The sequence below is a fragment of the Suillus bovinus genome (genome assembly GCF_016758785.1).
Source record: "Suillus bovinus strain UH-Sbo-P2 chromosome Unknown EDB93scaffold_16, whole genome shotgun sequence".
Taxonomy (NCBI): domain Eukaryota; kingdom Fungi; phylum Basidiomycota; class Agaricomycetes; order Boletales; family Suillaceae; genus Suillus; species Suillus bovinus.
The window spans coordinates 65879-84703 of record NW_024542072.1 but is presented as its reverse complement, the minus strand read 5'-3'; the positions used below and the strand labels follow the sequence as shown (position 1 = coordinate 84703).

At 48.8% G+C, this 18825-nt stretch overlaps 4 protein-coding genes across 4 annotated transcripts; 3 read left to right on the top strand and 1 right to left on the bottom strand.

Moving 5' to 3' along the window:
* Positions 1–2127: 2127 nt before the first annotated feature.
* On the bottom strand, positions 2128–3710 carry EDB93DRAFT_1336299 (uncharacterized protein; the record flags this gene model as incomplete). The annotated part of the gene is made up of 9 exons (XM_041455328.1): positions 3474–3710; positions 3326–3394; positions 3197–3280; positions 3043–3165; positions 2756–2989; positions 2659–2709; positions 2405–2600; positions 2214–2348; positions 2128–2163 (listed from the first exon to the last, which is right to left on the bottom strand). Coding segments are annotated over exons 1-9 (990 nt in total), but the record flags the coding sequence as incomplete, so codon positions are not given.
* A 114-nt stretch (positions 3711–3824) lies between these two features.
* On the top strand, positions 3825–5705 carry EDB93DRAFT_1135011 (uncharacterized protein). The gene has a single exon (XM_041449096.1). The coding sequence runs from the start codon at positions 3834–3836 to the stop codon at positions 5637–5639; it is 1806 nt and encodes a 601-aa protein (XP_041309309.1). The 5' UTR covers positions 3825–3833; the 3' UTR covers positions 5640–5705.
* A 35-nt stretch (positions 5706–5740) lies between these two features.
* Positions 5741–12589, top strand: EDB93DRAFT_1082328 (ribosome 60S biogenesis N-terminal-domain-containing protein; the record flags this gene model as incomplete). The annotated part of the gene is made up of 17 exons (XM_041445677.1): positions 5741–5876; positions 5928–6073; positions 6134–6391; positions 6441–6510; positions 6565–6809; positions 6858–7159; positions 7209–7900; positions 7959–8654; positions 8710–8932; positions 8983–9317; positions 9367–9494; positions 9543–10461; positions 10515–10651; positions 10706–11329; positions 11388–11804; positions 11855–12098; positions 12150–12589. The coding sequence occupies 17 exons, from the start codon at positions 5741–5743 to the stop codon at positions 12587–12589; spliced, it is 6012 nt and encodes a 2003-aa protein (XP_041309308.1).
* A 3641-nt stretch (positions 12590–16230) lies between these two features.
* EDB93DRAFT_1336296 (uncharacterized protein) lies at positions 16231–18473 on the top strand (the record flags this gene model as incomplete). The annotated part of the gene is made up of 4 exons (XM_041455327.1): positions 16231–16285; positions 16339–16559; positions 16612–16756; positions 16807–18473. 4 exons carry the CDS (start codon positions 16231–16233, stop codon positions 18471–18473), a joined length of 2088 nt encoding a protein of 695 aa, XP_041309307.1.
* Positions 18474–18825: the final 352 nt, after the last annotated feature.

Genomic DNA, 18825 nt, shown 5'->3' with positions numbered 1-18825 from the left:
ATGCGAGTACCATCCGGTGAGAACGAGACTGACGAAACCTCTCCAGTGTGCCCCTTCAGAGGCTCACCCAATGACTGTCCTGTAGCCGCATCCCACATCCGCACAGTCTTATCCAATGAACAAGACGCAATACGAGAGCTATCCGGTGAGAATGAGACTGAGTAAACCTTTCCAGTGTGCCCCTTCAAGGGCTCACCCAATAGCTGTCCTGTCGCTGCATCCCACATCCGCACAGTCTTATCCGATGAACCAGATGCGATGCGAGTACCATCCGGTGAGAACGAGACTGAGAAAACCTCTCCAGTGTGCCCATTGATGATGGTCCTGAACAACCGTCCAGTTCAAATCACGGCCAGATGCTAGACGGATAGTATTTGGAAACCTTGCTGTAAATTTGCTAGCCATGGTGGAGTTGACGGGCGAGAACGGGAGCGCTGATAAATACAGATGTGGTGTGCTGTGCAAAATCATAGCGCCGAACACTTGAATGAATCTTTGTACATCCATCGTGATGAAACACAGATCTTCGTATCCAGAATGGCCCTGTATCTATTTATGAGCTGTTCATCCGACACTGTCTCGTAGGCATGTTCTCACCTTCAGCCACTTGGCAACTAGTGGAAGCATAATAATTGCACCCATTGAGAATTCCGAGTGCTTCAATCCAGAACATCTGTCGCTCGTCGTCTAAGAGTGATTTTATTTCCTTTGCGAGCTTATCGTCAAAGTCTGTTTTTTGGACATGCGTGGCCCAATATCGACAGGAATAGGAGAGATGTGGGGGAATGGATGTTTTGACTCGGTGAGGTAGCTCCGTGTCTTGAGAATTAGGGAGGTAGGACGACTTCAAACCACAGATATTGAAGCGAAGGCCATTTTCCATCACTCGCAGTGACGCAAATGCAAGGTCGCGTTCTTGCCCCTTCGTTCTCTTGACGAAGAAGTCTCCGCTGGATGATTCGTCCATCAGGAATTCTTGAAATGTTGCATGCAGGGGTCGGATGGGGGTATATGAGTCGGTGGTACCGCTGAGGAGGGATCCCATGCGTTTTATCACTACATCTACTTCGTAATGGTCACGGTCCTCCGGGAAATGCTGCCGCATAGCATTCAGTGAAGACAAGGAGAGGGGCTCGGCTGTGGCAAGTATTTGGCCCATCACGGAACGAAACTTCGCTACTGCTTGCTCGTAATGGACCATTGTGTACTTATCCTTTGGCATGATTTCTGTCAAGATGAGCCGATACATATCATACAACAAGTCTTTTCGCTCCCCAGGATTGTGGTTCATGACGGCATTGAAACAGTCCATTGAGGATAAGCCAGGAAGGTCTTCCCTAACGTATTCGCATGCAAGACGTGCCCACTCGAAAAGTCCATCGGCTTTCGCAGCGAGGCTTGCAAACTCCTTGCGCCCGAAACGCGGCAGGCCTTGTAGCTTGTTAGATACAAAAGCACGGATGTCGCACTCCGCTACGTCTGCTGGAATCTTGTCCATGGACAACCGTAGAATATGATCGGCACCTTCAAACTCCTTTTCGATATCATGAAGTGGGCGAGAGGTGACGAGAATCCGAAAGTTGGAAGGGAGTTCGGTGATTTGGGGAAGTCCATTGTCCTGAAGTCTACCGGTAAGTATGCGAAGGAGGTTACGCCGCGTCTCCACTCCGCCGCTCTCATCCAGCGCTTCGATCACAATTAAGACAGGCCCTACACTTGACCCAGAGAACTTCTTCAGCGGTTCCATGAGAAGCTTCCGCCACTGCTGGATAATGTCCGACGTATTCTTGAGAGAGTTTGCATTCTTGACTGCATCCGCTAACGCTCGTTTCATCCCTGGATCACGATCGGCAAGATCGCGCGCGATGGTGGAGAAAATCTTTTCATGGCGACGGTCTGCTTCTCTGTGTCTATCGAAACAAAAACATGAACCAAGGCCTCCCGTTTCCTCGAACCAGTTGGCAATAGTGTGGGCGATGGCTGACTTTCCTTTGCCTGCAGGGCCAGATAGCCACATCACACGCGAAACAGAGTCTCCGCTGCTGTTGATCCATTCGGTGATTTGGGAGAGAATGTCCGTACGAGTGCCTGACAATCATTGCTTCGCAGTATTTAGTCCTGCGCCCGCTGCATAAGTCATGCCGCTGAGACCAAGTGTTTCACCTTTAAGGGTATGAGTATATTTAAAGTCAGAGACATGTATGAATCCTTACCCGCAAACTGGACAAAGATAGCTACATCCCGATGAGTTTGATCCCGAAATTGCTGCATAAGTCCATCCAAGGCATTGATGTACTGTGCGGTGATATCGTTTGTTTCCGCGACGATGTTTTTACCGAGTCTCTTCCCTATTATCATAGTAAGTATAAGACTGGTGTGCGAATGCAATGATCCAATGACTCACAGAAGCTCTTCGTCTTCGAGTATTCCCTGATGAAACGGGCACACTCCAGAGTCTGCTGAGCAATCTTTCCGATGACATCACGCATTGGTTCAACCTTGGAAAGATTATCGTCTTTGGTAATGAAACCATAAACTTCATCTAGTTTTTGAAGAAGGCAATCTACTGATTTGTCGCGCTCCGCCTGAGCAAGAATAATCTATATGGTACCATGACTTCTGAGCGAGAAGTAGAACTCCGAGAAACATAGAGCGTACTTTGGCTGCAGCAGAAAGTACGCCCAATGCCATTTTTGCGTATGGATGCACCTATGACTTGATTAGTTCACTACCAACTAAGAAGAGCAGCCCATACATTTGCAATCTTGTCAATGGCGGCGTCGAAGATTTTCAGGGGCTGGAGGTAATTGGTCTGGAAATTATCTACGGCAGTGAGACCTGCTGGGGCATCGTTGACAGCGGACATCACAGGCTGCGCAGGTCTCCAGAGTGTTTTAATGTTTTCTAAAGCCTCATGGGCACCCTGAAGTTCGGCATCAACTGATTTGGGACCAGAGGTTTCCTCTACGCTAGAGGTGACGTCAAGAGCCTGCGCAACCAACAAAATTTAGACATAAAAACCACAAAATTGGATGCAAGTACCTTATAAGCAGATTGTCCGGATGTCCCTTGGTTGACACATCCAGTAGTATTTTCAGATGTGGTGGGATGCTTGTCGTCGGTGGAAGGATGCGGAAGTGACGCGTCCTGGGCGCCTCTGAAAAACTGAACTGGGAATTCGATTTCAAGCACCTACCTGGATGTTATCACTGGATAAAGGAACTTGATGTTCGACATCCTGAGTTGCAGGAATACGCTTGCGGGAACATTTGAAACGTTTCTGCACGATGTCAGTCAGAATCAGAAAATCCAGCAGTTTGCTTACAGAAAGTTTCTTGGTGATCCCTTTTGCCAATTTCCGAGTAGCTTGCTTGACTCGACTACAGGATTGGCTCTGGACGAAGACAGCGCCAGGAGCAACGATTAATTGTATAAGCACTCATCCACAGTAAGTAAGCCTTTAGACTACACACCGAGCTTTCACGCACGGTTGTTTCATAAGTTTCTGGAGGAGGATCTGGCCTATGGTCACTCATCACAGTGTGCGAGCGAAGTGGGGGTGCAAGATGTAGGTGGGAGAAAGGAGAGGACAAATATACTTCTTCAAGCGCTAACCGGTCATAGGCCCATTGCCGAAGGGATAAGGGAGCAATGTCATAAATCTAGACAAACCTATCACGCAGACCGCTATCGAGAACTTTTGAATTCACCATATAAAATTTAAACATAAGCTGATGCATCGACCGCCGACGACGTCCGAGAACACCCCGAACTTCGGGGTTTGTAAGCCATACAAGGCAGTAACCGGTCATAGGGCTGCGGCTCTTTTGTTGATGTATGTCACAGGATGTAGCTTCCTCATGCTTCAATCTAGCTTTCCTCGCGCCTTGAAGCTACGTTTTGCCCCGCAAAAACTCACTTCATTTTTTTGTTCTACCTTACACTCTCTCAATTCCAGCCCTCAAGGCCAGGCAAGCTCACACAATAAAACACGAGGCAGTAATTCTAGCAACATCCAGGAACCCACTCGACGCGTGCTTCGATCCCGCGTCAATGGTCTGCTGCGCTCTATAGATAGTCGCATTCTTGCAAACGGTCCCGATGATGTAGAGTCCTATATTCATGACAGGATTTCCGTGGCAAAATTAAACAATGTCTACCGCTCGACTATGTTCAACCGACTCATCCGTTTCTTGCTTGAAAGGAACCTTTTCAAGCTCGCTATCTCGGTCTACGAGAGAATGCTCCACGAGCAGTTCTTTCCCAGTCGTGACATTAGCTTGCAAGTGATAGCTATGACCGAACTCGCAGATGACACGGCCCATGCTTCCGTCCCTATCAGCAACGTTAATCTATCTGCGTCTGGCAATATGGTTAGCGTCATGGTAACGTCGTGTATGCGTGTGGGGAAAATGAGCGTTGCAGAACGTTGGCTCAAGAAGTATGAGAGCGACTGCATGGAGCAGGGGGTTGCCCCTGATGCAGCTCCTTATGCGGGCATACTGGAGACGTTGCAGGAAATTCAACCCGAAAACTCTGAGGCCGTTAAGGCCATGCTGTACCGCATGCGGTCAGAGGGTGTCACGCCCGATATATCAGTTTTCAACACTCTTATCCGCTCCAGCATCGCTCGTCGAGAATACATCGAGGCCTTTGGGCTTTATCACGCAATCATGGCCAACCGTTCTGCTTCCCTCTTACCCAGCGACCTCACTTTCAAGAAGCTATTCAACGTATCAAAATTTTGGGGTCAAAAACGCTCGCGGAAACACAAGCGCCCGGACAACGCTGTCCCTCCACGCCAGTTGTTTCGGGATATGGTCCAGTGTCATCTTTTGCACACTGGGAATGAACCCCTGGCACATTCTAACATAATCTCAGTTTCATGCCTACACCTCGCACTGCGGACATTTATGGCTCTCGAGGATTACCCCGCTACTCTCATGACGCTCCGCGCATTCGACTATTTTGGGTTCCAGCCTAACTTACAAACCTATTTGATCGTCATCACTGGTCTTGTGTTACGCATCAAGCAGGAGCTGGGACACGTCTGCAGGGCTAGCCAGTACCGCTTCACAGATTTCGTCACGCACATGAGACCTCGGGAGCCTCCAGACATTGACGTGCTGGAGTGGAGGATTCAACATGAAGAACCTGTGGTGAAATTATGTGGTCCCGCCTGCGTTGGCCCTGAAACAGTCACGCACCTCCTTACTCTCGGAGAGCCAGCTGCTTCTGAGGCAACCCATGCAGGTCGCAAGCGATTGCCTACATCTACCATCCCATCTGTCGACATGCTCATAGGAACCACGCTTCTCCCACCGTTCCAAGAAGTTTCGCTCGCACCACTGGTGAGACTGTTAAGAAAGGTGACGATCTTAAGTCTTTTTAGGAAAGCTGCGGGGGGTAAAAGGGAGGGCGGGGACTGGAAAGCGGCAGTAGGCCCCATTCTGTTAGGCGCGAAGGAGGAGATGTGGTGCGACTGTGAGCCTTCTCCAGAGTCACGACCAGTGATAAAGCGAAAGCAGAGAGGAAAAATAGGAGTTCAGAGAGGGTCGTTGCCATCGTCGGCCTCGAGGGTTAGAAAGATGGTTAAGAAACAGACCCATCAGTCAATGCAAGGACATAGAAAACTCTGAATTGTTATAATCACGTGATTTTAAGTAAAATTCAAAGATTTGGCACGTCTTATTGGGTCTCCTTATTTATGGAATCGAGCTATTGACCCAACGAGCGAAGCATGCCTCAAAGCAAATCGGAGCGCCCTCATAAACGCGCAAAACTTGACCAAACCTCGCGGAGGGCGTATAAATTCTCCAATGCGATCGATGTCAGGCGGGCTCTGCAGAACCAAGATCAGAATACTCAAATAGAAGGTGCATAAGCTTACGATCATTACTGCAAAAAGTATTCACCCAGTTGTGTAGCCCTGTCTGCATTGCGTTCGACTCTGTCTATCAAGTCAGGAGAGAGCGTCGCTCTCCAAGATGACAGACTTTCGCTTGTCGTACAGTGGATGGAGAGTTCGCCAGGTGCTCATGATATTTTTGAGATATGGGAGAGTACAAATCAAGTGCGAGCATTCTTAATTCTTTCTCTCGTTGTTCAAGTTTTGACGTTGCAAATGCACTAGTCGTCCAGTCTATCACTCCTCGTGTCTCTACTGTCATCGGTCCTTACTCTGCTGTCCTCTCATTTCACATATCACTCACACGGCATTCCAATCATCAAAACGCTCCTGTCGCCAAAATGGATGCGCAAAATCACATCTTATATCTCTGGTTCCAACGAGCTTATTCTCGTTTCAATGAAACTGTTGAACACTATTTCTCACTTTGGAGGTGGAAGGGAACGGAAGACACTTTGCGAAGCGTTTCCGTGGGACATGAAGGTGCGTCGACTTCCATACGATGACAGATTCGAAATTTAAAAACCTTTAGACGTTGGGAAAAGTATCGCATATGAGGAGGAGAGGGAACGGAGACGCAGAGGATGTGCTTGAGAGACCTGGTATGTCTCTACGAGTATCTGTGGACTTTGACCTATCTGAATTTTGTCAATCAGATATCCGCACTTATTACGTCTTTTTTATTCTCTCATTCATCGACCCCGAAACTCCCTCGATGGTGAAAACGACTTTCCTTGAGCAACAGAGAGACATATTCCTATCTATCTTCAAAGGCCTTTCTCAAGATTCATATCTGGTCATTCGGAAAGTCCTTGAAGTGTGCTGGACTGGGCTGTGGTCTGATCCAAAAGTGAAACGGACCATGAAAATTGGACTTTTCTCTGAAATCACTATTGGACATGTGAGTGATACTTGAAACTAGCAGGCGAAGAATTAATGTTTGGAATAGCTTCTAAAATTGTACGAGCGCGCAGTCGCTGAAAATGCGGATGGTGACCACATCCCGGCAGATCTTGTGCATCATTTTCTCCTCGCTATTTGTACACGACCTGGACTAGGCATTTGCTTCAGAGACAGAGGATGGTATCCTCGTGATACTGATGCTAATGTTGTCGATGAGCCGAAAAAGGGCGGGAAAATATATAACAAGATCTTGAGTAACATACTGAAGAGCCTCAAGGTTAATGAGGACGCCAGGCAGCAGGAACTTGCGCTGAAAATTCTGGCAGCGTGTCCGGAGTTGGTCGCTGGGTACGCAGCGTCGTTGATGAAGGATCCTCATTGATGTTCACTATTCTAGATACTGGCCTGCTGTAGGGCTGACACTGGAACCCCGTCTATCGTCGAAATGGATAGCTAACATCGCGTTTTTTGGCCTTGTTATCTCCCAACCTGTACCAGTTTCATCATTCCTCATCCCCGGGAACAATATATATCAACCCGATCCGCCACCGCTTTCAACCATCCTTGAGAGCATCCTTCCTTCCGTCAGTACCAAGGTGCATTTCTCCAAAGGACTGCAGTCTACTTCCCACCTCGTGCAACATTGTACAGCGCTCGCGGTAGCCAGGTGCTTGACCAAGCTCTCCTGTGTCTTTCGTGCTTTCCAGGATGTTGAATCTGCACTCGAGGAAGACGAAAGTGGGCAGTGGACGCGTCGGCATCGAGAGGTTGAACGAGAGGCTCGGAGAAGGGTGCCAGAATTCCAGGTAGTGGTGGCCTTCTCACAAATGAAGGTAGATGCCAAAGAGGTAAAACTGGCTTTACTTGGAGAGAGTGCTCAGAGATTGCTTTGGTTGTATCACCTGTGTTTCCCTCAGATGGTCGCAGAGGCGAGATTTGATGTAGGGAAGTTGTTGCAGGGTCTCGTGGATGCGTCTCAGAATGCCGTAAGGGAAGCTGGGAATGTTTATGGTTTGCATGGCTTGAAGCAGCTGCATGTACTTCGATTATTGCAAGAGAGCGACCAATTTACTTGGTCTGGGAAGGTTGGTCAGTATGATTTGATGTCTAGCGTCGGCTTCGAGTGCTAACCAACTTTCGGTTACAGCAAACTCTTCTCACACTTACCTTCATGCTCTTCTGAAGATTTTCTGCACTAGCCTCACAAGAGCAGTCCGGAGCACCCTGCGCTCGCTGTTCAAGAAAACGCTTGCTGAAAGCATCCTTTTCCAGGAACACCCAGACGAGGTGGACATGTGGCTCGATTCACTCCCAACAACCTGTCGAGGCACGGGCTGCGAAGCCCCGGATGGCGCTGCCCTGACCGACGAATCTGATGGTGTTGCCACCTTTCTGGACGACTGCGCGCAGCGATGTATAAAAACACCGTATCGATACTTGGAGGCTCTTCAGGATCTTCTACCCACGGAGAACCCGGCAGTTGATGTGCCGAGTCCGTTGCTTATGACTGTGCTTGAACAATTTGCCGCGAAACTAGCGGCAAAGTTACTCACCCCATCAGATGCTCTTGCCATTGCTGGGTTTGTGAGAAGGCTCGTGTTCAAGCTGGCGAGCAAGCAGAGAGACCTGACATTTCTGCGTATATTCTCTGGGAAAGTGAATGATGCTGCGATGCCCGAGAACTTGTTCTCCCAGTATGCTTGCGTTACCGCTGCGATCCGGCGTGAAGTGTCGATCATGCACAAGTGCTTGAGTCATTTTCAGGAGGCACGTAGACACTCGGAGCCTAGTGCGAGTCCAGAGGTCGAAAACTTCTTGACGAAAATCGAGGGAGTACCTTTGCGTGTGTGCAGCGTATATTTGTTTCATTTTGATGGAAATTGACTGCATTTTTCTAGCTGAAAGCTCAAATGCACGCATTCACAACGCATACGAACTCGTTGACTGGTTGCGCTTCGTAGAACCCACACTTCAGTCTCAGGATATCGTCCGACTTGCAGTCGTGGTCGAACGCTTTCATCCTCCTGCTCTCAAGGATCTATTCGAGAACCTTCATCCCGCAAATTCGTTGATGTGGGAAGGCAGTGATCTAAAGACTTCCTCTGAGCAGCACCTCCAAGTGTATGTCACCTGTCTTCCCTGATTCCTGCGTCATTGAATGCTTTACACAGGCTTTCCTTTGATTGGATGTTCACGCAAAGCTCTGAAGCTGACATTGCGAACAAGCAATGTCGCGACACAATGCTGGGGTGTCTGTTTCTCAGATCACCGACGCGGGTTCAGATTGAGGATGCCGTTTGCATCATTGGACATGATATCTGCTCGATCATGGAACAGGAATCTCTTGTGTGCGATTTATTGCTTTTGCTATCTGCGATTATGCAGAGGGCTCTTGGTGAACTCTCAAAGGAAGATGGTGCTCGGTTAAAGGAGTTTGTCCTATTGAGGGTGCCATCTATCCATGGCCTGAGTATGTCTGTAGACCTTCCTGACACCGTACAAGAAGGTAATGTTCTCAGTGCTGCTTTACGCTCTTGCGTTAATTGTTCAAGCAGCTCTGTATGCGTTTCTCGGAGTTTCTCTTGACCCCGGCAGTGATAGTGATAGAACCATGGTTTCCCCGATTTGTACGTACTGGACGGAGTGTTTTAAGTCGTCGATTCGGTCAGGATCACTGCAGACGGTACGATGACTCCATGGGCGAGTATTTACGTTGCTAATATTTCTCCAGGGACGTTCCATCAAGTTGTGGCTACGTTATGCAGACCCAAACAATCTTCTGGACATCATTCATCAGGCGTGCGATGCTAATAATGCTGCCCTTACACCATCTGTGCTGGAGGTTCTGGAATTTGCCCTCGATACTTTGAAGGGTTCCTTCACATGCGCCAGTTCAAGGATTCCTATTTCGCAGCTCCTCAAGTTATATCGGGTGTTGCCTGATTCCCAGGTCCTTGAAGAAATGATCGCTGTTGCCGTGACTTCACATCTTCCGCCATGCCATGACGGGCAGCCTCCACGAGCAAAGATATTAGAATTTTCCTTGTCACCTCCATACCCTCCAACTTCTGGAAGTTCACAATTAGGCTTGCTGCCCGCTGATTTCGTCTCGAGGCTGTTTCAAAAGGCTAATTGGACGGAATCTACGTCACGCATTGTGTCCGGGCTAGTCTATGCTCAATCCGGTGTCGCAAAGGAGTTTGTCGCGTGGCTCAACTCGGGAGCTTGGACGACCATTCCGTTTGAGCCTCTGCTACCAGCAGTGCATGCTGTCTTGGATTCCCTAGGTGGTGACGCCATCAATTTACTTCGTGATACCGTTGTGATCGCGCTCTTTGATCGTATGTTGCCTCAGCATCACCGCCCTGATGACCTGAGACAGTTGTGCATCCGCTGCATCTGCATCTTGACCAAGGCAGATGTAACTCGGAAACAACAGCTCGCCAGCCTGCTACAGAAGAATATGCAACGCCTTGCTGTCGACCAATTCGCCCTCGAAAGCATGTGCATTGCCTCCCGCTTGCAATCATTTTCCCCGTTGGCCGATCTTGTGACAGAATTAGCTGAACGTGGACTGCAATGGGCTGTGCGCCATTTTTCTGGCCCTGAACGCGAAGATGAAGAGGACCGATTGATTCTAGTCCAATTAAGTGCGTTTGACTGAACCGGCTTTTCATGTACCTTGGCTAAACCATGTTCACAGCAAACATCGCCAAGCTAGGATTCAAGGCAAAGGCACACTTTGTAGAGCCTCTATTGACCGCTATCATTCAGAGCCGACTTGCTGATACCGTTGCTCTCGAGATTGGCATTGCATTACTGCGGTGCTCACCCCTCAAGGTAATCCAATGTTTTCATATTGTGCAGCTCTAGGCTCAATATGGATGTTTTCAGCCCGTCGTTGTAAATCGAGCTCTGCAGAATATACTTCAACACCCTCAGTTCATTAAACTATGTGGCTCTAAAGAGTCATCCGGAAGAGATCTCATCATCCGTTTTATCGCTGCCCTGTTCCGACTCCACCCCAACAACACATGCCAGCCCTCACATGTCATACCACTCATGCGCATATACGGCGGGACCATCTCTGCTTCAGATCGAAATCTGTTGAACATTTTCCGTTTATTTGAGGCTGAAAGACTGACGCCTATATCATCCATTTTCGCCAAGTGGTCACCTTCCCCTGATATATCTGTTTCAAGCCAGCTTGATGCAGTACAGAACCTGGATCCTATACGCATGTTGAGAACCTGTCATGTGTTTCCGATATGGAGACGTATGTCAGACGAACAAGAAGACGAGAAAGTTGGCCTGGATGAGCAGGTTTACGATCCATTATTCGTGACTTTGCTTGTTGCCCAAATGCTTACGCATCGCCCTCCGACTTCTTCGCTCGAATGGGTGCAGACGTTCCGATCGAACGTTTTTAGTTTGCTTATCCGCTGTTTATCTGCAAAAGATGAAAGGATTCGTGAAGCCTCGCTTGGCCTGTTGGCAAGGGTGTGGAAATCTGTGGAGGTCCGTGTGTTATCTTTATTCAGGGTTCCAAGGCGCTGGGATGCTTACTCCTTATCAGCTTTCGGACATGCAAGAAAAGCAGCATGCGTTGTACATCTTTAATCTCCTGAAGAACCTTATCAAGCCCTCATCCGATGGCTCTCCCTTACGGTTACCTTCGTTTGCATCGTTGATTCTATCTCACGCTCTTCGTGGGGTGTTTTATCCTTCCAATTTTATCTACCCACGCACAGCACGTTTCCTTCTGCAGCGCCCAGAACTTGACGTGACAGATGTGCCAATGTTATATGGCATGCTTTATGGCAGTTCGGATGACTGGAAGAAAGAGCGTGGGTGGATCGTCAGGTTCCTGTCTGATGGCATGATGAGTACGGAAGATTGGAAGGTGCTCAAACGTCGACATACATGGGATCTTCTTTCCAGTCTTGTACAGAGCTCAGTTCGCGACCACGCGTTGCGACGTGCAGTACTAGAGGTCCGTAGCGCCAACACTCTCGCTGATTCTTAATTCAAGTTATTTTACAGGTGCTCGCTAACCTGACTTCTAATGTCCAGGCAACGACTTCTCTCGTTTTGAAGTCATCTCTTCTATCCTGGATCGAGATGCAAGTACAACTGCCACACAGTAATGAAGACACCCTTGCTTGGCTGAAGATCCTTGAAAACATTCTCGTCACAGCTAATACTGCAAAACTGCAGCGAGCTACAAACGGTCAGTGGCAAGATGCTCTGTGCAGATGTTTGTCGCTAGTTTTACAGAATTGCAATGGTATGGGACTTGCTTTCACTCCGTTTTGAAACTCATCCTCTTGCCCTGCAGCGCCGTCGCTTCCCATTCTCCAACAGGCCGCTCGCGTGATGCTACGATTAAGTCTAGCATCTCAGACCTCGACTTTTCACCTGTCGGATGTTTTCATGGCTGCAATCGGCATTCTCGAACAGCTGGAGCCTTGCATAGATTTCAGCAAGTCTAGTTCCGTCAACGGACCTGCCATCCTTTCTAAGCCGCCATACTACGGTCATGGGTTGCATATTCAACCACCAGTAGCTGGTCCCCTACGTGCATGGGGTGGTATTGTCGAAGACTTATGGCAGGCGAGTATGGCACTCGACGAAAAGTTCGTGAAATGGTATGCACTGACAAGCAGGCTACTATATTGGAGAGGTATCGTCGGTGAGGATGGTAGCCCGATGGGGGAATGGGCGAGACTGGAAGCTGTCCGAGTATCTATGTCATCGATAGCTAACTGTGTCCAATGAGCGCAGGGTGTGATAATTCATAGCCTAGAAAACGGGGATGCAGTGGACAAAATATCGAAAGTCTGTTCTCCCAGTTCGTTAGGTGCATGCTGAGGTACCTGGGGACAGACAATTACTTGATGTTAGAAGAAAGATGATCGTGCTGCATACCAGGTGTCCTGCATCATCGATTCGCGTGACAGAGGAAAATTGCCTGCCTGAAGCCGGATCAATCAAGGCATCCTGCACTGCGCGGGGTCTATAGCACCACCGCATGTCCATCCGTCAAGGATCGAGCTGGGTTTGAAGAAACTGCGTACATGTACTCATTGTTGTTTCCAAACACAATGTTGACGGGAATGTGTGGGCAAATCTTGTCCAAGTCTTGCACCGGTTTGGTTGCACCGTCTGGCTCTCTGTACATCGTCTGAAAGTGGAGCCCAGTGGGGTCGACAATCCTCCAGAGGATCTTGGTCGCGTACCACCTCTTCGTCACGTGAGCATGCTAAGCTGACGCCAGAGAGGAACATAGGCCGAGCATGGTCCGAGCGCAAGCTTGAACCGGCCAATGGGCGGCGCTGAATCAGCGCCCTGAAATATATGTCAAAGGGATAGTTGTTTTCCGTTCCATATTTTACTTACTATGAAGATACGCCTGATAGCGTCAAAACTTCTCAGTCTTTGAACCAAGCTGAGATGTAAGTACTTACCATGTTTATGTACGTCAGCCCTGACTGACGAAAACGTAACATACCTGGTGTTTTTCTAGGTACATAGCACAATTAATAAATAAAAGAGTCTTTGAACCAAGCTGAGATCGTACTGGTGTTTTTCTAGACCGTCTCTATCCCGCTCTACCTCTATTCACTAGAGGTCCCAGCGTTTACATCGCCTTCTTGATTTCAGGTCCTGGTACGCGTATTCTCTGGAAGGCCCCACGTCTCTTCGTATGCATGTTTAATGAGAATAAGGCACAATGGCTCCACGGCTTCTGCAGTTGGACTTAGCATGGGCACGCTGAGGATGATTCCGCCCCATCGCTTATCGTAGACACGAATGCGGTAGGGCGTAATACCATACCTAGTAGAATCAAAACCTTGTAGATATCGTTGTCAATCGCGATCACAATTGCAGCTAAACAGGTCGAAGAGTACATTAGCTTGTTTGTTTCTGCTTTATCATAGACTTTCTACACTGCAGATTCGCTTGCCAGTGCGGCCTAGTCGTTTGCGGCAGAAGTGGCGTTGATTTTCTGACCGTACGTCCAGGATGGAGTAGGTGGAGTACTAGGCATGGATATGGGGACTAGCTAGAGGAACTTGAAGAGAGCGAGCTGACCATGGATTTTTGTTGCAGATCGCATAAATATAGGTATTGGCACTGTATGAGACCTTTTGTCTTGGGCGTCTAATGATACAGGAATCACGTTGAGGCTGTGAAGAGAAGAAGCACAAAAAGGCCCACTGAGTACGTATACCTCTGAAACTTAGATCAAGATATCCACAAGCTTCCCAGCAAGTTTCGCTCAACTCGAGCAGAATGATGGAAGCAGAGCAGCCCGTCATTCGAATCACCACGGCTATTCGAACATTTGAAGGTCACAAAGATAGTGTCTTTGCAGTTGCAGTCTTCCCCGATAGACGCCATATGGTGACGAGCTCGTACGACAAGACACTTCGTCTGTGGGACTTAGAAGGCGGTGTTGTGTTGAAGACAATTGAAGGGCATCGCTTCAGCGTACGAACAGTTGCAGTATCGAGAGACGGGCAATTCATAGCAAGCGGTGATGATGGTGGAGAGCTCATAGCCTGGAATAGAGACGGCGAATCTCTCACCAAACCCATCAAAGTCCACTCCAAAATAATATCAGCGCTTGATTTTTCCCCAGACAGCACATTGCTGGCGAGTGGCTCATTGGACACCACAGCGGAGCTCTGGAACACAAAAACATGGCAGGTGGAAGGAGATCCAATCAATTGCGACACTCTAATCCTCTGCGTCCGATATTCGCCGTCCGGCGAAACTCTTGCTATCGCAACAAAAAACAATATCGAAATATGGAATCCGAGTCCAGGCAAGAGGGAATGCGTCGCAAAGTTTGAGGGTCACTCTGCGTTCAATGGACCAATGAATATGTCACTCATGTGGACGCTCGATGGCACACGGTTGTTCTCAGCAGATGACAATACGACATATCCCACCATAAGGGAGTGGGATTCATCGACCTGGCTGCAGGTCGGTGAGCCCTGGAAGGGCCATACTGGGCCTATCAACATGATTGCCTTGAACCCCACTGGCACCCTTCTCGCCTCCGCATCTTACGACCACCAGGTTCGCCTTTGGCGGCTTTCGGATCGAAGAACCATCGCCATATTCAAGCGCCCCAATCAGATGTTCTGTGTCACCTTCTCCACGGATGGCAAGCACATCTTGAGCGGAGGAAGAGATTGTATGATCTCAAAGTGGGCAGTACCTTTCTTGGAGGACATTTCCGAGGACCAGCGATCAGATGTAAGATTCTGTGCATTTTACCTCCCTCCTTTATCTCATAGCCTCCAAGGACGCGTTACGGAAAGACACTTTGAAGGAACAAGTGGCAGATAGTAACGTGAGTTCCTGTTCTTTGCCGGTCTCCTTGCCTGTTGATCCTCAATTTTGATGCCAAGGCTCAACAGTCTGATTGCGAGGCATGTTTCTAGCCTTCACTCTTGCCACGTAATTTGACCGTGCGCGATGCAGATCCTCACCATCAACACGACAGCTCGCAATGCATGCATAAGCGGGGACTTGCTCGCTGCTGACAGGATTTTAACACAAGATATAAATGCGGATGGCAACGATTACAACTCCTACGCGAATCGCTCGTTTGTCAAGGCAAGAAATTCAGACTGGGACTCTGCACTTGATGATGCGCACAAAGTGAGATAACTGTCGCGTCGTGACCTTTTTAACACAGACTTACTTACATGACGATATAGAGCATCAGTATTCAGCGATCCTTAATGGGCTGTATCTCGAAGGGCATAGCCCACTGTGGAAAACGACAGTTCCAAGATGCGATGAAAGCATTTGACCTCGCCTTCATGTACGTGGACGCAGACTTGGATAAAACTCGTCTGCTACTCTTGATTAAGGTATGTCAATTGTCCCTCGTGTACTCGCTACTCAGACGACAGCTATTAGGCCATCGCCCTTTTCAATGCAAATCAACGTGACGAGGCCGTTCTGCGCGTCCAAGAGCTAGCTGCCACTCGTCCTGATCCAAATTCTCTTGCGTGTGGTATCGTGGAAGTGGGTGCTCCTGCCAGTCAACTCGAGATTCATGCGTCGATGCTGATTTTGTGAACCTCGCACGTCAGGCTTATCTACACCTCCAAATGGGAATGAACGCATTAGACGACGCACGTCACAATGAAGCGGCTGACCACTTCACTGCTGCTGTCAACACCATTGATTTCTCGTCTATGTCGGCCACTCATTCTAGATATGATGTCTTCGTGGTGGTAGGTTGATTTCAATGCACTGGAAATAATTTTTTTCGCGCCTTTTTCTAGTTATTTGGGTGGGACCTCAAGTCCTTGTGGCGAACTGCACACCAGAATTGGTGCCATGCGTTGCTTCAGACAGGTAGACTTCCAGAAGCCATCAAAGCATACCGATACATGATGGACAAGGCTGATGAGGCTACGAAGGCACGATGCCTTGATTGGTCCACTGGCAAGTCTTCATGATGTCCACCAAGTACAAGTCGTAACCTCATTTTCACTTAGTTTTTAAGCAAGATTGCAGTATGCTCTATGCTGCCGCTGGAGTGGCTGACCTCACTGCGAGCGGAGATACTGCCCTCGCTGCAGGCGATTACGACAGGGCTATCGAGCTCTACTCTACGACGATCGAGCTCGATTTGGCATCCGGTACAATTTTTGCGAACCGTAGTAAGGCGAGGTCGGGAAAAATGCTATGGGACGATGCACTCCTTGATGCAGAGAAGGTGTGATGACAGCTACCATTTCGTATTCAACACTCATTTCGCTGATACACAGGTGATCGAACTTGACCCCTCATCTTACTTTGGATATCAGTTGAAGCATGAAGTACTTCACGGCGCACACCGATATGACGAAGCGATCGACGCATTCCAAACCATGCTCTCCCAGTTGGAAAATGCTGCTGACACACAAACACACAGTACGGTCCCAAATAAGCACAGCCTTAAACATGCCTGACTCTTTTTTCAGGGCTGCGCCAACGATACCTTAATCCATCCAAAGCAGAAGGAGTTATTCAACAGACCATTAATGATCACCTCGATGACGCCCCGCATCGTATGCTGAATACCCTTACTGGGTGCTTATGCGATCGACAGGCACAGATCGGTGCCTTCAAAACGAGCACAGAGTACAAGGAGCTTTTGTCATCGACATTGATGCATGCAGAACTCCGAATGGAGCGCATTAAAGATGTCGTGGCGACGTACTTCTGTTGTGTCACGCTATCGCATCGCTGGGAAGGGAATGAACCGCTGCTGCACGACGTCCAGGACAAGGTCGTTGATGAGTTGAATCCGGTTGGGGGCATCATAAAGTTGCAGTCTTTCTGTAAAACTGCTCGTGCTGCGGGGTATCGCTGGGTGTGGATTGATTCATGTTGCATCGACCAGGCCAATAACGTCGAACTCCAAACATCGCTCAATTCCATGTTCGACTGGTATCGCACCTCAGCGCTCACGATGGTCTACCTATCAGATGTTCCGCCATCGTCAAAACAAGGTGCTTTGGCAAGGAGCTCATGGAACACGAGAGGATGGACCGTACCTGAATTCCTCGCTCCAAAAGTCGTCCGCTTCTACCAAAGCGATTGGACTTCGTATCTCGACGACCACTCTCCCAACCACAAGCAGTCTGTCGCGATCATGCGGGAGTTGGAGGGTGCGACGGGGATAGATGCACAAACCCTTGTCGCATTCCGTCCTGGAATGATAAACGCCCGTGAGAAACTTCAGTGGGTGTCGACCCGTGTCACCACAGTGCAGGAAGACATCGCATATTCATTATTTGGTATTTTTGGTGTTCGGCTTCCTGTCATGTATGGTGAGAAGAAGCATAACGCGCTGGGGAGGCTCTTGCAGGAGATCGTAGCTCAGTCGGGCGACATCAGCGCCCTGGACTGGGTGGGGCAATCATCCGAATTCAATAGCTGTCTACCAGCCGACATTACATCATACAAAGCTCCACCACACACCCTGCCATCGTTGTCCGAAAATGACATTCAGACGTCAATCTCCCCGCTCGGACATGTCGCGGCTGTGGATTTGGCCTTGAAACTTTATGTCCTGCTCGACGACCTGAACGCGCCTCGTTTTGGGAACTGCAGACTGCATCTGCCTTGCCTTGCATTTCGTGTCACAGCAGTCAAATGGAGTCGTGCCGAAGACCAGGATATATATGAAGTTAAGGCCGACGGGCTTCATGACCTACTGATCACAACGGAGGACAAGCTGAATCAGTTCTTATCGCCACGACCCACGATGCAGACATTCTTACTTGTTCGTCCGTGGAATCGGTTTCTCCTCGGGCTTCCTGACTTCGCGGAGCAGTCTGGCTTGGCAGAGCTGCCTGACATTGTCGATGACACGCAGAGTGAAGATGATTATTGGTCTGCACCCGGGTCTCCATTACAGAATTCCTCTGGTGGGTTCTCTGGAGCACAAGAGTCGGTTGATCCCGAACTGAGCGATCGAGCCTTGCGATTAGTTGCTCGCCTTGGGCAGCCTTTTGGAGCATTTTTGCTAGCGCAGCAGCGCGGCGGAGAATACAAGAGAATCGCGTCAGATCATGCTATTATTGCACAAGTCCAAGACCTTTCTTCTATTCCAGACATGGTCAGGACCCTAGAGATATTGTAGCGGCATGGGTTTTTGGTGTTATTGATATCAATGATCCAAGAGTATGAATCTGACATATGAGACGATCAATACCCACGGAACGTCCTGGAAGGTGGTATACAAGAAACGATGCAACCGGCCAATTTCATACTCTCCAACCATAAGTTGCCCTGTGGCTAGGCTAAGACTAGAAATTGGATGAATGAGGAATATAATATGAGTGACGAGTGCCCTGTTACTATTCCGAAATTGTTCGGCTCCCAAAGATGCAGGGGAACAAGGTACGTGCAAAGATTGAATTACATACCAGGCCAGGACTCCAGTCACTGGCCTTCAACACGTAAGGCATAAAATGTAAGAATGCAGACCCGAT

Coding starts and splice junctions, on each gene's coding strand:
- EDB93DRAFT_1135011 (XM_041449096.1), top strand. CDS start 3,834: ATGTATGTCACAGGATGTAGCTTCCTCATGCTTCAATCTAGCTTTCCT.